Genomic DNA, 16,633 nt, shown 5'->3' on the forward strand with positions numbered 1-16,633 from the left:
TACCAATTAAAAAGTTCAGATGGTGACCATTTCAAAACCTCGTCCCTGGCTGAGCAAATAAACACAGATGATAAAAGTCAAAATCAGTCACTACTCCAAACAGTGACTTTTTAAAAGAAACAAACAGCTATTGCCAGCACAGGGAATCCTTAACATAGCACAGGCTGAACCTTGCACTGTACAGCATTATATGTCGTAACAGATTGGGCACATTGCTCCAGACTTGCACTTGCTTGAACATTGTTCCTTTGAACCCGGGCCAAACTCGTAATGCCTCCCTGCCAGGCCTCAGCAATAATTGAGGACTCCTCGGGAGAAGGGGGAGTCTCGTGTAGCCAGGTGAGTTAGCAGAAGCCAGCAAAGGAGGAAGAGGAACTGCAGGCTTGTCAGGATTCACGCCAGCAGCTGGTGCAGGGTCCTGATCCAGCAGATGAAACTCAGTTGGTCGCTCTCAGCCTCCTCTCCCCCGCCCGTGTCATCTGCACCTTTAGAGTGCCGCAGACAAAGTCTAAGAACAAAGCTACAAGAGAGAAGGCAAAGTGCACGCCTTCGGGCCTGACACCAGCTGCTTGCTGATAACACAGATGAGTAGTAGTTGCAGGATAATCACAGGCAACTGGCTGCAAGCATGACCTTTTGGCGTATGGCTAAAAAACCTGCCAAGAGAGGCTGCTAGGTGCGGAAGTAACATGCATGATAAATGCTAAGACACTGACTCAGCATTCGTCTGATTCTTGAAACCTGACCCTTGGACTGGATTATCTGGCCTGACTTCTGGAACCCTGACCTCTGGACTGAATGGTTTTGCTTTTGCCCTCTTGCCTGACAGTTTGGGGAACAATCACTGAAACCCAAGATCAGAATTCTGTGGGACAGGGACACCTACGTGACTCATGAAAAGTAAAAAGTCTAATTTCTGAAACGACATAAGAGAATATCATACTAATGGCTCTGCTGTTGGGATTTACGAGCCCTGGATTTCTTGCTCCCTTTCAAGTATATATTCCACCCTTGGCCTCGTGTGTGTGTGTCTGTCTGCTTTCTACATTATGCTACGTCATGTCTTGGACCAGGGGTCATCCACCTTTTTTAGCACGTGGGCACCTTTGGAAGTGTGAAACAGAGCAGTGGGCACAGAACAAAATGGCTGCTGCAGGAGGCAGAGCCAATTACAACATGTCAGGCAGCTAGTCTACAGATAACTGATTGCAAACTCTTCTGGCAGAAGCTGTGTTTCACAGGATGCTTTTTAATCTGCACTGCACAGCCAATCAGAAGCCCTGTTGGAAAAAAGCCACCTTAAGTTCAAAGGATGATGGAAGACAGGAGGGCCTGGTGTGACTTGGTCCATGGGGTCACAAAGAATCGGACTTGACTGTGCGACTGAACAACAACAAGCCCTACCTACTTTCTGCAGGTGTTTGGCAGGTGACGGGGAAGGTATCAGTGAGCGCCATGAGCACAATGAAAGGGAACACTTGCGTTGGACAGTTTTTCTTGTTTGCATTGTGTTCTAATTCTATAACCTTTTAATGGATGTTTTATGGTGTTTGGCTGAATTTTTAAAAATATTTCGCCATCCATCTTGAGTCTCGGTGAAAAAGGTAGGCTATAAATGAAGATTAATAAATTCTGTTCCGTAATACCCTTTTGGCTGAGGAACAGGAAATGAGAAAACAGAGCCATGCAAGCTAGTAGAAAAGATTGTTTCCCCAGCCAACTGTAACTTTTGGATCCTTATTTATGACTTTGCTTGTGGGGGGCGGGATTGACTTTTGGGATGACTAAGAGTAATTGTAGCAGATTTGGCCTTGCATTTGTGCTACAGAAATAATGCTGTGCCAGAGTTTTGCTTTTCATGTCAGAGATGTTGCCACCATCAGCTCATGGTTCTTCCTCATTTTGGAATCACATATTATATGTGTGCATATCCTTTTTTTGCTCCCCCCCACACACAAATTTCATAAAAATTTCAGAAACAGTTGCAGATCTGCTCCAGGAAACTGTGAGAATATGTGTGAGTATGGCTTGGGTGCAGGCCAATCAACACCCACTTCAAAAACAGTTGCAAATCTGTTCTAGGAACTCTGCATGTGTGTATATTAGAGATATCCTTGGCACCAGCTTCGCACAACAGCTGACTTTTCCTCAGATCAAGCTGAACTATGTTGGAAACTACAAAAACATTTTCCCCAGAGCTTTTTTCCAGAGCTGAAAAATGTAAATTTCTTTACTATGGCAGCATTATCATTTCTTAAAATGCCTTCTCCTTATATTACCTGGGGGAACGTGGCGAAATGGAGTTCCGGAACATCTTTGTGGAAACAACAGTCTCAAAAAAAGTTTTAAAAGTTCATGAGGGGAACCCGTGCGTTTCTCCTTCATTTCCCTCTTGAGAGTTCCGGCACCTCTTTTTCCACGATAAAGAAGCCCTGCCTACAACACAGAAGTGTTTTTAGGCATGATTTTGAGGTCAGTACTTAAAGGAGCATGACACCATGTGGATTTGTAAAATACTGTTTATTTCTTTCAGAATACAAAGTCAGATGGGTTAAAGTCATTAAATATTTGCCGCATTGTGGGACCAAAGATGTACAAAACGCCCAGCAAGTTTGCTGGATTAACCCTGCCAACCTGAAAGGCAGGCTAGTCTTTAGTGTATATTCCCTAGGCTAGACTGTTCAGAGAAATCATTGTAGAGTTTTTTTTTCTTTTTTCTTTTAACCTGCCTAACACACATTCACACACATGCGTACCTACCACAGACGCACAGACGGAGGAAGGAGTTTAAAGAGCAAACAGTCGCTTTTAAAAATGTTACATCTTCATCGGACCCCCCTATTTACAATCAAGCTGAAATTGCCCGTTTAGGAAACAGAGACAGATGACTCGACCATCTGAAGCAGAAACTTCCATTTCTTTCACTCAGTCGACACAGAGAAAGAGAACGTGACAAAAACAGTGTTCATGCAGTTTACGCCGACTGTCTTGGAGCTGAAACAAACTGGGTCTTTTGAGTGTCATGAAGCTTTAAATTCACTAAGTAAGAAATTGATCTTACAATTCATTCAACTGGAGCCAAATCAAAGCTGAAGAAAGAGCAAAGGTCCATTGTGAAATGTCTTGCGTGAAAAAGAACCAATATTTTGGCAACACTTGCACATCAGGCTAAAATGAAGCTCTCCTTAGCTTTTTATATGGTGTATTCCATGAAGTTTCATTCACACACACACACACTCCCCCCATCCCCGCAATTTGAATATGCAGTTTCCCTGCATATTAGGATATTGGTGAGTATATAGGAGATTATACTGTTGCTGTCTCTTTAGAACCTAAAAACATTTGAGTGGTTCTTGAGGGTAGTTCGCATTTCTACACCAAGAGATGTCCCACACTATTCCAATTCATTTCAGCTCCAAATCATGTAACAGTCTTGATCCAAAACATTTCTCAGTACAGGAACTTATTTTGCTAACAGCAGTAGTGCAGAGGTTTCCAATTCTGGTATGGAACTCTTGACTCACTCTATACTCCAGTTCCTAAGGAGGATACCCTCTTGAAGCCCTCTCAGGGATGCACCTTAACTCCAAAGAAGTGGGAATCCCTCCCCCACCAGTAGAATTGATGTCAGAAATTTTTGGGACATTCCACCCTTTCTCTGCTCATATACTGCCGACCAAACAAACAACTCTTTATAGCTTCATAGTAAGACTAGACCTCTGTCATGCTTCCTTGATATCACTGAACTGGTACAAAGGGCTGTGACTCAAGGATGCTTAAGGTTGAAGGCAGAGGACTTTTCTCAGAGAACTGGTCTGATTGGGACTCAGTCAGGTAAATGGATTAGGCTGGTTGTTTCAAAAACCTGCCACACCTGTTTGACCATTCACAACAAATCACTCCAAGTTCTCTTCTGGGTAAACTGCATGTTATGCCAGATTTCTCAGTTTAAAAAGCCAACAACTAAATTTAGCTGTGTGGCAGGAAATCAAGAAAACAGCCTAAGGGGTGAGGAAGATTAACCCTCTGCACAATTTCCCTGTCCTAAATCTTCCCTCTAACCTGTTCACTCTCTCTGTTTGGGAGGGAGAATATACAGGCGTGAGTTTATGTTCTTTCCTCCTTCCAGGCAAATATCATTCTGAGGGTTTGTGTTTTTGATCTCGATCAAGAGTTATGGTATAGGAGGAAGGGTAACTTCTCACAGCACCATATGAGTACCTTCCACCCCCCAATACACAGTTCCATTTAGTACAAGAAAGAAAACGTTGAGAAATTAGTCATAGATCTTCCAACATAACATTAGTTTGGTCCTTAAAAACGGTAGTCTGTCTCCAGCAGCAAGTGTCTAAGGATTTTTCCTGGCTGGTCTGCCACCAGCAACAGTATCTTGAGATTCTTGCAGTGGTACCTTCCAGTCATTCTCTGTGGCTTAGGTGTTGCTATGAGGGTTGCCAACACTGGATTGAGAAACTCCTGGAGATTTGGAGATGGAGCCTAGGGAGGGTGGGATTTATGGAGGGAAGGGACCTCAGTGTGGTATGATACTGCAGAATCCACCCTCCAAAACTACTGCTTTTGGCAGGGCAATTGACGGCTGTAGTCTGAAGATCAGCTGTAAATCCAGGAAACTTTCAGGGCCTCTAGGAGGTCGAAACCCTAGTTGGTACACATTTTAAATACCTTTCGGATATCTTGCTGAATCTCTAGATCAGACTGTTAAGACTCCAGCCTTTCCACCCTTGCTCTCTTCTTTAAAAAAAAATCCTCCTTGAATATACCTTTACAATAAATAGATCATACCATAATTTTGCCCGGAGAGTTAGGGATTAAGAAGATTAGGAGATTTGGTTCCGGTAGGTAGAATTAGTTTGGTTACAAGAAAAGGGGAGGGGGGGGGGGAGAAGGGCATTTTCTTTCCTATCACTGGGTAACTATCTGCTTTGTTTTCAGAATTGCAATAGAAATAATACCTATTGGATACTGCCTCCAGCGCTGCCAGTTGGGAATCCCAGCAGTCAGTTCCCAATGTGCACATACCCCTTTGCGCCTGCTGTAAATCCATCTCCCTGGGGTGGGGAAAAAACCCTCCCCAGCTGTATTTCATGAATTCCCAATTTAAAGTCAGCTCCTTTCCTTTGTGATTTATCAGTTGCTTGATTAGCGAAATACTTGTTTTTTTCTGTACAGTACAGATATAGGATGCATGGGTACTGGGAAAGGAGGAAGGAGAACGGAGCGTTGGTTTTTAGGATCAGGGTGGGGGAAAGTGCTCTTCTTTTATAAATGCTGCTCTGTGGGACTTGCAACACAGATTGCTAACTCCCTAGTGGGTGAAGCTGTTACCGACATGGAGGACAGGGTTGGATTGGCCATTGTAGCCCCTGAGAAGAGTCCCAGTGGGCCAATGGTCTTGGAAGTTATACCCCCATTTCAGGTCTACCATGGCCCTGAGTGAAGTGAGAATCACCTTGTGCAGGGTGGCCTCATGTAAGGTATGCAGGAGCTGCCCTAAGCCAGCAGCCTTTTTCTCTGCTCAAAATGGACACGCTTAACTGGTGGTCCTTGCACTGTACAAGGCAGGTGGGCTAAGTTGTTGGTCCTCACTTTGTGCAAGGCAGGTGGGATTGAATGCCGTGGCCTTCACTTTCAGCCTGCATTGCCTGCCTGCCTCCCTCCATTAGGGTTATGGGCCCAGGGCTGTTTTGGCCTCCCAGTCTGCCCTACAAATCAGGTAGTTTTTAAAGACACAGGAGCAGGGTAGTCTGTGAAGAACAAAACAACTTAAAACTAAGGCCAAACAGTTAATCAGTGGCTGACCTGGGAGGAGATCCTAGTTCTGTATCTAGCTGCATATACTTCAAAGGCTTCATTGGAATTTAAGGTGTTCTCACAAGTGACATTGCCTGGAATTCACTGCATGTGTCACCTCAATCACATGCCTTGTCTTCCTATTATTTTCATCAAGGGCACTGGTCTGTCAGGGATCCTACATCAATGTTTGACCTTCAGGACTATGGGCTTTCTATGGGCTGGAATGTAAAATGGACCTTTCAAGATCTGATGAGACCACAGATCTGCAGCAGGTAGTGATTGGCATGGTTTGTGCTAGAACCAGCCCTGTGAGTGCCAACAGAGATCCACCAAATCCACATGCACACACCATTAAGGTACTCTTGAGTGGAATGAGAGGGGTACATAGATTCTACAAATGACTCTGTTATTCTGGTTTCATTAATCTCTTCAGCATTAACTGGGAACAATGACAGCTTTCCATTCCTTACAAATGTGGATTAGGGAAATGTAGACTGGAGAAATTGGTACAGATTGCAAAAGTGGAGTACCGCTGTCCTATTACAATTTCATAACCACCCTGACTGCGTGGCTGAAATAATATATTGAAAAGTGGGCAACTAAGGGGCATGCATAAATATATATTAAAGTGATCTTCAGTATGTATCGTGAAGGGAACAGAAACAACCCCTGGGGTTCTTAAAGCAGGAGCATCATGACATATGTTTACAGATGAAGCCGAATGGAGCAGGCTCATCTCAGGAGGACCAATAGGGTTAGCTGGGCCAGCTGGCTTGGCGAGGGGTGTCATTAGACTACTACAGTTCCAATGGTTGGGGTTCCGTGGGAGCTGCCACTGTTGTGAGGGGACAAATCTCACTTGACTCGGATCTCAGCGTATTCAGCCAGCTCTTCCGTCAGGGTGTAGCTATCCTTGGTGGACAGTTTGGTGAAGTCTATGTTGGCGTAGTCAATGCCCAGGTCCTCACGCTTGTTCAGGAGCCGTTTGTCACTTCCTGGGTGTCGTCCGTACTACAGAAGCGGAACAGAGAAGATGTCAACAAGGGCCCCCCAAAAGACCTTTAATCTGTGGGATTTACTGCAGCGGGGATGAAACCCTGGGTCATGAAGCTCAAACGAACCATCTGCCTTCATGAGTAGATAGTTTGCTTTTGTAAAGAAATCAGCTATGGGTTGGTGTGCAGAGATGGATCAGGGCCACCACATGGTTGAAAGGGAGGTCAACCTTCCCTCTATGTTGTTTTCCTGTTGTAGATATCCTCCCCATCCCAGTACTACAATTTGTGCTCCATGGGGCTGGGAAGATAGCCTGGGGGGGAGGGTTAACATTTCCTCCTGTGTGCTGTGGCCCCCAGTCTGGATTAGGACCCCTCCAATGCCTTTGATTATTTTTTTTTAATGATCCAAAGACCTTGATTATTGGTCTGCTCCATCCTGGGCTATATGAAGAAGATATTGAATTTATATCCCACCCCACACTCTGAATCTCAGAGTGGTCACAATCTCTTTTACCTTCCCCCCCTCCCACAACAGACACCCTGTGAGCTAGGTAGGGCTGAGAGAGCTCTTATAGCAGCTGCCCTTTCAAGGACAACTCCTATGAGAGCTATGGCTGACTCAAGGCCATTCCAGCAGCTGCAACTGAAAGAGTGGAGAATCAAACCAGATAAGAGTGTGCAATTAACCACTACACAAAACTGGTTTTGTCCACTTTAGTGCTGAAAAACCAGGGGTGGAGGGGAAGAGATCCTGTGGAAGAGAATGGCAATGAATGGGAAGCAATAGCTATCTCCAAAGGACATCTGAAGAAGAGGACCGAGGACATCTGACTGACTACTTCAAGTGATCACTATGACAAATCTCATTTTAAATACCCCTACTGTTTAAGCTGTGCTAATTGCCACTAACAAGGAATAGTCTAACCTTCCAATTCAAAAAGAGGACATTTTCATCAGTTTTTTTTTTAAAAAAGAGCCCAAAAGAGGACTGGCACACACAAAAAAGAGGACATCTGGTAACCCTACTGAACCTCAAGAACTATCATTCACTTTTGGTTAGTTTATATATTCACCTGAATTAAGCAATTATCCCTTTTGTGGACCACACCATTCCAGGCTGGGGCGGGGGGGGAACCACTAGTCTGAACTTTTCTAAAAACTTCTTACAGATAGATAATTGTTTTTTTAGATGCAGGGATTTTTTTTTTAATTTCATAAAGGAGCATTCAAGCATATACCCCTCACCTGCTGCCTGAAGAAATATGATTCATAGCAACTTTTCTTGCATAATTTCTGCTGAATGTATAATTTCAATTACTACAATTCCCCAAATGGGCTTTCCATTTATTTTGCGTTTCAAGGGAATTAGCTACTCTAAAGGGCGGGGGATGCTGAAGTCTGCCTGGAAACACTATCCATCAAACCGGAAGACTTTCTCTCCAAATCCTCAGTTCTGAAGGAATTGTATCCTGCCCTTACTCAGGGGCACTTTGTCGATTGTAATATTCCAGAGCTGAGCACTGGCATTAAAAACCAAGGCTAGATCCAGGGTTTTTTGTGTAGCAGGAACTCCTTTGCATATTAGGCCACACACCCCTGATGTAGCCAATCCACCAAGAGCTTACAGGGCTCTTAGTACTGGGCCTACTGTAAGCTCCAGGAGGACTGGCTGCATCAGGGGTGTGTGGCCTAATATGCAAAGGAATTCCTGCTACAAAAAAAGCCCTGGGCCTAGATCTAAGCCCTGACACTGGCAGAGATATAGAACTTCAGTATGCCTAGAGTTTCAAGATGAGAACATTTCCTCTCCTTTATAAGAAAAGCCCTACTGAATCAGGCAAAAGTCCATCCAGCCCAGCATCCTGCCTCTCTTTGTGGCCCACCGAACACCCCAGTAGGGCTTCCAAGGAAGGCACAAACTTTATCCCTATTCTCACCCCTCTGCCAATAGTACCCTACCCTAAACATAGGATTTCCATTTAGCCACCACGGCTAATGGCTACTGGTGGAGCTGCTTTTCTTGTCTATTATTTTCACAGCATCCCAGCAATCCAAGCGTTCTGCCCCAACTTCATTTTCAACATCGTAAGAGATCCTGAGCTGAATATTTATATTGTTTTACTAGTGCCACTTTAAAAAAATCCCGTTAATCCTAAACACTTGGGTTGCTGGAATGGTTGAGCCAAGTCTGAGAGGCATAAGAGAATCTTCTTTGGAGGATTTCATTAAAAAAAAAAACCCACAATGATGAAAAAACACCATGACAGCACCTGGGAAGGACACACACAGGTAGAGACTCAGCCACAAAAGCTTGCTTTGATTTTGCTGCAAAAGCCATTGCAGATGTATCGCTTTGACAAAAGCAACCGAGATGGACATTTTCACACAACACTGAAAGCCACTTTGGAGCCTTTCTTGTACTGTGATGAATATTGTTAATGGAGGACTGACTAGGGAAGGAGGTTGTGTCCAAAGGGAAACGTACATAAACCAAGGCAGCTGTTATCACATTTACATTCCAGATGTGGGAGATGCAACAACCCTGGCTCCTCCTTTTCCTGTCATCTGACTCTGATGGCACATGCTTTCTTGCCACATGCTTGAATCTGAGTGGGTCTCCGTGGAAGACCGCTGTTCTAGCTAGCTGACAACTGCTGGGAAGGACTGCTATTTTGAGCTGAGTTTACCCTATTCTGTAAAGCCTCCCTTTGCTGGGATGGGCAAACTTTGACCTCGTATGGGACTACTCCGATGTGCACTTGGCCATTCCAAACACCTGAAACAACTGCTTGCCAAGCACGTGACTCAAACTGAGAAAGAGCGCTGCACAACAGAATCACTCTTTATATGGCTGGTGGAAACCCAATTCCAGTGTGCTGAAGTTTCTTTGGAGACTAGAACTGCCTGCCTGTTGCTTGCTTCTGTCCCTTTTATCCCATCTGCCCAACATAAACATGCTTTTATCACAAAGATGCCATAAGCCTCTAGTGCTTCTTCAGGACACTGTAAAACAGTGATCCCAAGCATGGTGCTCACTGATGGGTTTCCCAGTGTCCATTTGCTGCTTTGTCAAAACAGCTCTCCCCCCAAACTGACGGTGAATCCTGGCTTTCCTCCCTCTCTTTGGAGCAGGATGAGTTTCAGAAGAACCAGGAGGTTCTTCTTTGTGTCTTTCAGGAGCTCCTGGTTGGAAATAACTGCCCCATCATAGGCTAGCAAGCTTCCCAATATTCTTCAGTTGGCCTCAGCAGCCCATGGCAGCCATTTTATAATTGGTCCTTCCTCTATGGCAGCCATTTTGTAGAGGCACCAACTCCCTGTCTTCAGCATTCCAAATCAATCCACAGGATCGGAGACTGCTTCTGTAAAAGGTTGCAGTGGATTCCTCATTACTTAGGAAAGCTAAAGGGGAAAGGAGGGCAAGCATGACATGCGAAAGCTTCCATTTCCCAGACCCAGATGTCACATACACAGAAATGGGACGACAAGGTGACACACTGAAAGGGGAGTCTGTACTTACCTGCCCGGGTCAGTGGCTCTCCAGGGAGCAGATCTCCTTAGACTATCAGAAAAGGAAGAGCAGTCACTAGTGACCTGAGTGGGAAAGGATATCCCGGCTGGTCCTAGAACCAGTCCTGCTATGAGGCAAGGGATAGTGGTAGATTTGGGGCAACCAAAAGGGAGAAAGCCTGATAAATCCATGAAGCACCAAGAGAATTCTTGTATGGATTTTCCTTCTTGGGTCTTGGGCAAGCCCTGGTGTGTAATCTGGAACCAGCTGCTGAAGACTTAGCTGCAGCAGCTTCATGGGGAGATTGCCCCCCAAGGTGGGAAACCTCCTTATTGCTGGGTAATGTGGGCAACTGCTCAGCTTTGATTATAGGATTGCCATTCTCCAGTTGGGGGTGGGGGAATCCCCTGCTTTTGTGGGCTCTTGCCTGCTGCTGGCCAGTGGCCAGCAGGAGGAAACTTTCTGCCCTGGAGGCAACATTTCATTAAATAAACACAATGTGCCTGCATCAGTGATGTTGGTGTGTGCGTGTGTGATGCTCTGGTTTTTGGACAAAACTCTATGGTTTGAGGCTGATTTTACCATAGAGTTTTGCCCCAAAACCAGTGTCCCCCACCCAACTTCACCGAAGTGCTTACATCACTTCCAGGTTGCCCCCCCCCCACTGTCATCTCTGAGGCACCTGGCAACCCTAGCTTTGAAAAGTGCTGCTGAGCCATTAAAACTCAGAAGGCACGAGACTCAAAGCTTAGACTGAAAGCACAGGACACAATTCAGTGGGAGAAACCCGACAGAGGCTGTGATCACACACACTAAATAATGCACTTTCAATCCACTTTCAATGTACTTTCCAGCTGGATTTTACTGTGTGGACTGGCAAAATCCAGTTGGGAAGAAGATTGAAAGTGCATTATTTAGTGTGTGTGATCGCAGCCAGATCTGTCCATACATTTTAATCCCATTATTTGGGAAGGGCGTCCGGCTCAGTAGCAGGACATACTTATGCATGCAGAAGGGACCAGGTTCAGTCCTCCTCAACGTCTCTAGTTCAGGTAGTAGGTGATGGGAATGACCTAAGCCTGAGCTCCTGGAAAGCTGCTGCCAGTTAGAGGAATTTTTTTTGTTAGTATTTGTTTGTGTGTGTGCTTACATGCCTAGAAGTCATGGTGACTTGTGGTGACCCCTCGTAGGGCTAGGATGTTTCAGAGAGGTGGCTTGTATACTTCCTGCCTCTGCATCCCAGTCCTGGTATTCCTTGGAGATCTGCCATAGTTGGCCCTGATTAGCTTCCGAGAACTGACAAGATCAAGCTTGCCTGGGCTCTCCAGGTCAGGGCCAATCAAAGGCGATCTCAACAGACCAATGGGCTCAATCAAAAGAAGGCAGCTTCTTGTGATCCTCCAAGGATCCTGGACCACCTTCCATAGTTCTCCACTCTCCCGGTTTTATCTTGAGTTTGACTGGGAGAGATTGACCTGAACTTGTTCATCCAGCAAGTTCTATGGCAGATTTGGGATTTGAACCTGGGTTGCCCTAGCCCAGCATTCTAACCATTTCCCCACTATTAGTCATCCAGATCTGGCCCTGTACTGTCCAAATGAGAGATTGAAATGATGAACTTGGGAGTTCTTTGGAAAAGGAGCTATGGATAAGTGCAATCCATAAATAATGAAAATATTGCTTGCTACAGTTGTTCCCAGTTTTGGTTCAACTGAGACACCACCTGAAATCACAGTTAAGGAAACCAAACTCTGGTTTGGCAGGCTGTCCCCAATGCACAAGCCCTGGTTTGCCATCGTTCACCAAGCCAGGGTCAGAAACCATGGCCTGAAGCGGGTTTGGCAACCACACTTGGTGTTAGTGATGGTTTGGGACAGTGTCTCTATTGATGAACCATAGGTAGAGCATGCAGTGATGAGCAGATGCAGAAGAACACCAGACTAGCCAATCTAAACCATGGTTTACCGTTACGGGTAGCAACTGTAACCATGGTTTTGCTCTAAATGATGGACTTGAGTCCAGTAGCAGCTTGGAGTCCAACAAGAATTTCGGAGAACAAACTTTTGAGAGTCAAAGCTCCCTTGACGTATCTAACAAAGGCAGCTTTGATCCTCAAGATATTATTGCTACTGGACTTGACAATCGCTGTTCTTCCGTAAACACCAACATCACTCCCCTCTGAAACTTCTAAATGATGGTTAGTGCAAAACCAGTATTTTGTGTAATGGCAAGACTGAGCCACTGTGAGGGAGGCAATGCTGGATTCTCTCTGCAGCCCAGTTACTAAAAGCAAAAGAACTTATCTGCCCTCTGATTCTCCTCTGAGTTCTGTCCCTTGACCTTGCTGCACCTCCCCTAAGCTCATCTCCCTTTTCTCTGTAAAAGCCATGTTTGTGGGAACACAGGAATCCCCGGCAGCTCGAAAATGGTTTTGACTCCTCTCCGAAACTCAGGTTTAAGCTTGTCATCCTAATCTCAAAATTTGACTGAAGGGGCTTGGGGTGAGAGGGGGGGGAGGTCTTTTGAACTGTGTCATGTGTCATAGGCAGGGATTGGGTCTTTATAGCTCATACGGGGTAAATACTGTTTATTTCATTTATTCTGAGATTTCTGCCGTGCTTTTCTTCCCAATGGGGACTCAAAAGCAGCTTATAACATCTTTCTCCTTTTTAACCTCACAACACTCCAGCGAGGTAGTTTAGGTGGCGAGGGCAAGTAACTGGCTCAGGGTCATCCACATGCTTCCATGGCAGAGTGGGAATTTGAACCATGGCTTTACCCGATCTGAGACTGACACTCTAATCAATACACCATGCTATTGCCCTCTCTTTCTAGTTTCCAGCCTATTGAATTTCTACTTTGCCTATCATTCCTTTCATCAGTACCTCTGATTTCTCCAGGTTGCCTGGAGTCTTGTAGTCTCCGCTGTAGATGACGGGAGGGTTTTCTGTCTGCATGAAGCTTGAACTTTGATTCATGTTTTTCCTGGGAATGAAAAAAAGGTTCTGGTCACAAAAGGGAATCGTGGCCAGTGGATACTTTTGGTCACAAGCTGTACCTTCGATGTCCTTAGCCAGACACCCACGTGCCTCATCTACTTGACATGAGCTTTCAATTTGCAATCTTGGGTGATCAATAATTAGTCAGCTGTTTAATTATTAAACTGATGGCTTATATAACAGCAGGCTTTGATCAGCATCCATTCGTAATGGAGGCCTGGTGGCAATTTTGGCAGTCTGCAATTAGGATTAATGGTCAAATTGCGCTCTTGTTTACAAATCCCTAATTATTTCCCGTTCACCCATCTTTCTTGAAGAACCTCATTCGGCAGTCAACGATGGGCAGATAATTCAAGGTTCGATTGCTTTTTTTGTTAGTATTCAGCAACTGCTGGCGGGACTAAAATAATTTCAAAACCAATTACTTCCACATAATTGGATTGTGGATTGAGCTGTAAAATTTCACTAAGGGCGTAAGCAAAGGACTAATCGATCTTGTATGAAGAGAAAGAGATGCTGGAATCTACAACTGCCTGGATGTTCTGAAAGTGATCTGAAGTATCTGTCTTTTTTGGATAAACGCATGCACACTTATCAGTTTCTAAATAAGCAGGTTATTCCTGCCAAACCTGGACTGAGGAAGCTTAAGGACAGTTTTTGCGTGATAGCTGAATGTGAAACCTTGGGTTGCAGCCTGCCGTGTGGAACATGTACATGGTTGTCTTCTGCAGAGTCAAAGTATTGGTGTATCGAGGTTAGTATTGTCCACTCTGACTGGCAGCGGCTCTCCAAGGGCTCAGGCAGAGGTCTTTCATACCACCTACTCTTTGATCTGGGGATTCAACCTGGGACCTTCTGCATGCCTGGCAAATGCTGTGCCACTGAGCCACAGCCCTATCCCACTGCTGTAACCAGGCAACTGTCAGTACTCTACTCCAGGGAGGCAGGCCTTGAATTCCCACCTCCTTGCTTGAGTACTGAAGGCCTCAGTCCAGCCTTTGCTGGAATGAGATCCACACATTGCCAGGAACTCCTTTGCATATTAGGCCACACCCCTCGATGTAGCCAATCCTCCAAGAGCTTACAGTAGGCCCTGTAAGAAGAGCCCTGTAAGCTCTTGGAGAGTTGGCTACATAAAAGGGGTGTGGCCTTATATGCAAAAGAGTTCCTGCTACAAAAAAAGCCCTGCTCTGATCCCCACACCCGCCCACCCCAGCTGTTGGTAGAGACCCTGACAACCTCAACCATGACGCTAACTTACTTTTTCCTGGTCTGGCTGACGTAACACACTACGGCTATGAGGATTGCGAAAGCTACAACTGCTCCCACTGGTCCGACTTTTGCCCACATCAGACTGTCTGAAAAAGACAAGGAGACACATGTGTGGGATTTGCAATGATGCTTTTGTGATTCTGCAGAGGAAGAGACAGGAAAAAGCCAGGACGGGATTTAGAGCATAGCCAAGGAATAAGCAAGGCGGGTGTTTGAGCTTTGACAAGGAAATATCTAGCCAAGTCTAATGCTGGTGCCGTTTTGTCAAGTTTTGCTTATTAGTATGAGTGTGCATGGCATCTTCTCTAGAACCTGCTTGCACATTAAGAGGTATTGGTGGTCAGCTGCCTTTTCTGGAGGCAGCTGAAGATGCTCATTCTGATGTTTCTTTAATTAGCATTGATGGCTGATGGCTATGCTCTATAGCGCATGCTGGAAAAAAATGGTTTGGAAACAGGAAAGAACGCACTGAAATTTTTCCCCTTCAAATTCGCTGCAAAGCCCAGAGTCCACTCCTAGGCAGAGGTACCCAGTTCTAAACCTATGACATTCAGTGGGCTTAAAAGGGTACAACTCTCATTCAGGACTGGAGAGCTTCAATGGTAATGTGCTGGGAATAGCGGTACGCATTCACTGTGTATTTTTTTGGAGGGAGCAGGTATGGTTTTAAATTTATTGCTCCCCTTCACTCTCAACTTGCATATCTGGGTCACTTGTGCTCTTTTCTTATAAAGGAACAAACCCTATAGGGCGGGGTGTCAAACTCATTTGTTACGAAGACCAGATTTAACATAAATGAGACCTTGTCGGACAGGGCCGTATTCCTATTTAAGATTAAGTAGCAGAGATAAAAACTTTATAAAGGACACAGACAAACACAATTAAAGATTTTTTTAAAACTTATACTAAAACATGCTTAAAACATTAGCACTTGTTGGTCTTAAAGGTGTTTTCTTTGTATTTCTCCCATGGGATCCAGGGAACTGGGCAAAGGAAACTCTGGCTCCTTCATTCCTTCCCCAGGGGACCAGAAGGAGAAGAAGCCTCAGCCAATAGAAGGAAGCTTGGCTCAGTAGCTCTGTTGTGTGATTGAGAGAGCCTGGCAAAGGAAGCTCTGCCTCCCCCCACTTTCTCTCCAAGGGAGGAACCTCAGCCAGTGGAGAAAAATAGAGGCTTTGCTTTGTAGCTCCTGTGCAATTGAGCAAGCTTGGCAAAACAAGCTGGGATGCAGAAGGGAGCAAGAGAGAGGGAAAAGGAAGCAGATGACAGTCAGTTGCTCGGGGGCCTGGCAGGAGCCCTCTGGGGCCTTATTCGGCGCCCAGGCCACATGTTTGACACCCCTGTTGTAGGGGCTTCCTTTGGAACTTCCTGCATCATATAACCATAGGAATTAGCTGGCATGGTGTTATGATTAGTCTTGGGAAAGGATCTGGAGGACCCTGGTTGGAATCCCCACTCAGTGATGGGAGTTTGCTGGGTGACCTTGGGCCTCACCTATTTCAAAGGCTGGTTCTTGTGAGGATATAGCAAAATGACAGTATAAGGCAGTTTGGGTTCCCAGCAGGGAGAAAAGCAGCATTTGAATAAATATGTAAAGCTGCCTTATATGAATCAGACCTTTGGGCAACACAATTCAACATTAGTTATTCTGACTGGCAGCAGGGTTCCGTGGTCTTGAACCCAAGAAAGGTCTTCCCCCTGTACTTGATTCTTGAGATCCTTTAACTGGAATTGCCAGCTAAGAGGTGTTTCTTTCACTGTTTATGGAATGTGGGGAAAGCTGTGGATGAAAACAGCTGAACAATGAGACATGATGGCCAGGAACACAACCGCAGTAAGAGGCCGTAGAAACAGGAAAGAAGGAGGAAGAAGAGATCTTAAGATTGTCTGGCAGCTGGAAGTTCTAGCTCTTTTAGCATTGTGCACCACTAGGTGACAAGCTAGACATATTTTGGGCCAAGAGAGCTCTGAGACAACTGTAATTGGTCCAAGGACACCTAGCTGACTCATTGCGTAGGAGTGGGGAATCAAACCCGGTT

General features: G+C 45.3%; 1 protein-coding gene across 5 annotated transcripts in view; it reads right to left on the reverse strand.

The window, feature by feature from the left end:
* Positions 1-6,035: 6,035 nt before the first annotated feature.
* The window catches only part of MAG (myelin associated glycoprotein), a 97,179-nt gene continuing 86,581 nt past the window's right edge, over positions 6,036-16,633 (reverse strand). For 2 of the 5 annotated variants that reach the window (XM_060257829.1, XM_060257828.1), the window contains 3 exons: positions 14,584-14,680; positions 13,209-13,308; positions 6,036-6,825 (listed from right to left, as the gene is read on the reverse strand). In XM_060257829.1, the coding sequence (XP_060113812.1) occupies positions 6,670-6,825; positions 13,209-13,308; positions 14,584-14,680 (353 nt within the window). In that variant the 3' untranslated portion in view covers positions 6,036-6,669. Of the gene's footprint in view, positions 6,826-10,332; positions 10,375-13,208; positions 13,309-14,583; positions 14,681-16,633 lie in introns of all 5 variants that reach the window. The other 3 variants (XM_060257830.1, XM_060257831.1, XM_060257832.1) reach the window with 3 other exon arrangements.

The sequence above is a fragment of the Heteronotia binoei genome, chromosome 17 (assembly GCF_032191835.1).
Source record: "Heteronotia binoei isolate CCM8104 ecotype False Entrance Well chromosome 17, APGP_CSIRO_Hbin_v1, whole genome shotgun sequence".
Taxonomy (NCBI): Eukaryota; Metazoa; Chordata; class Lepidosauria; order Squamata; family Gekkonidae; genus Heteronotia; species Heteronotia binoei.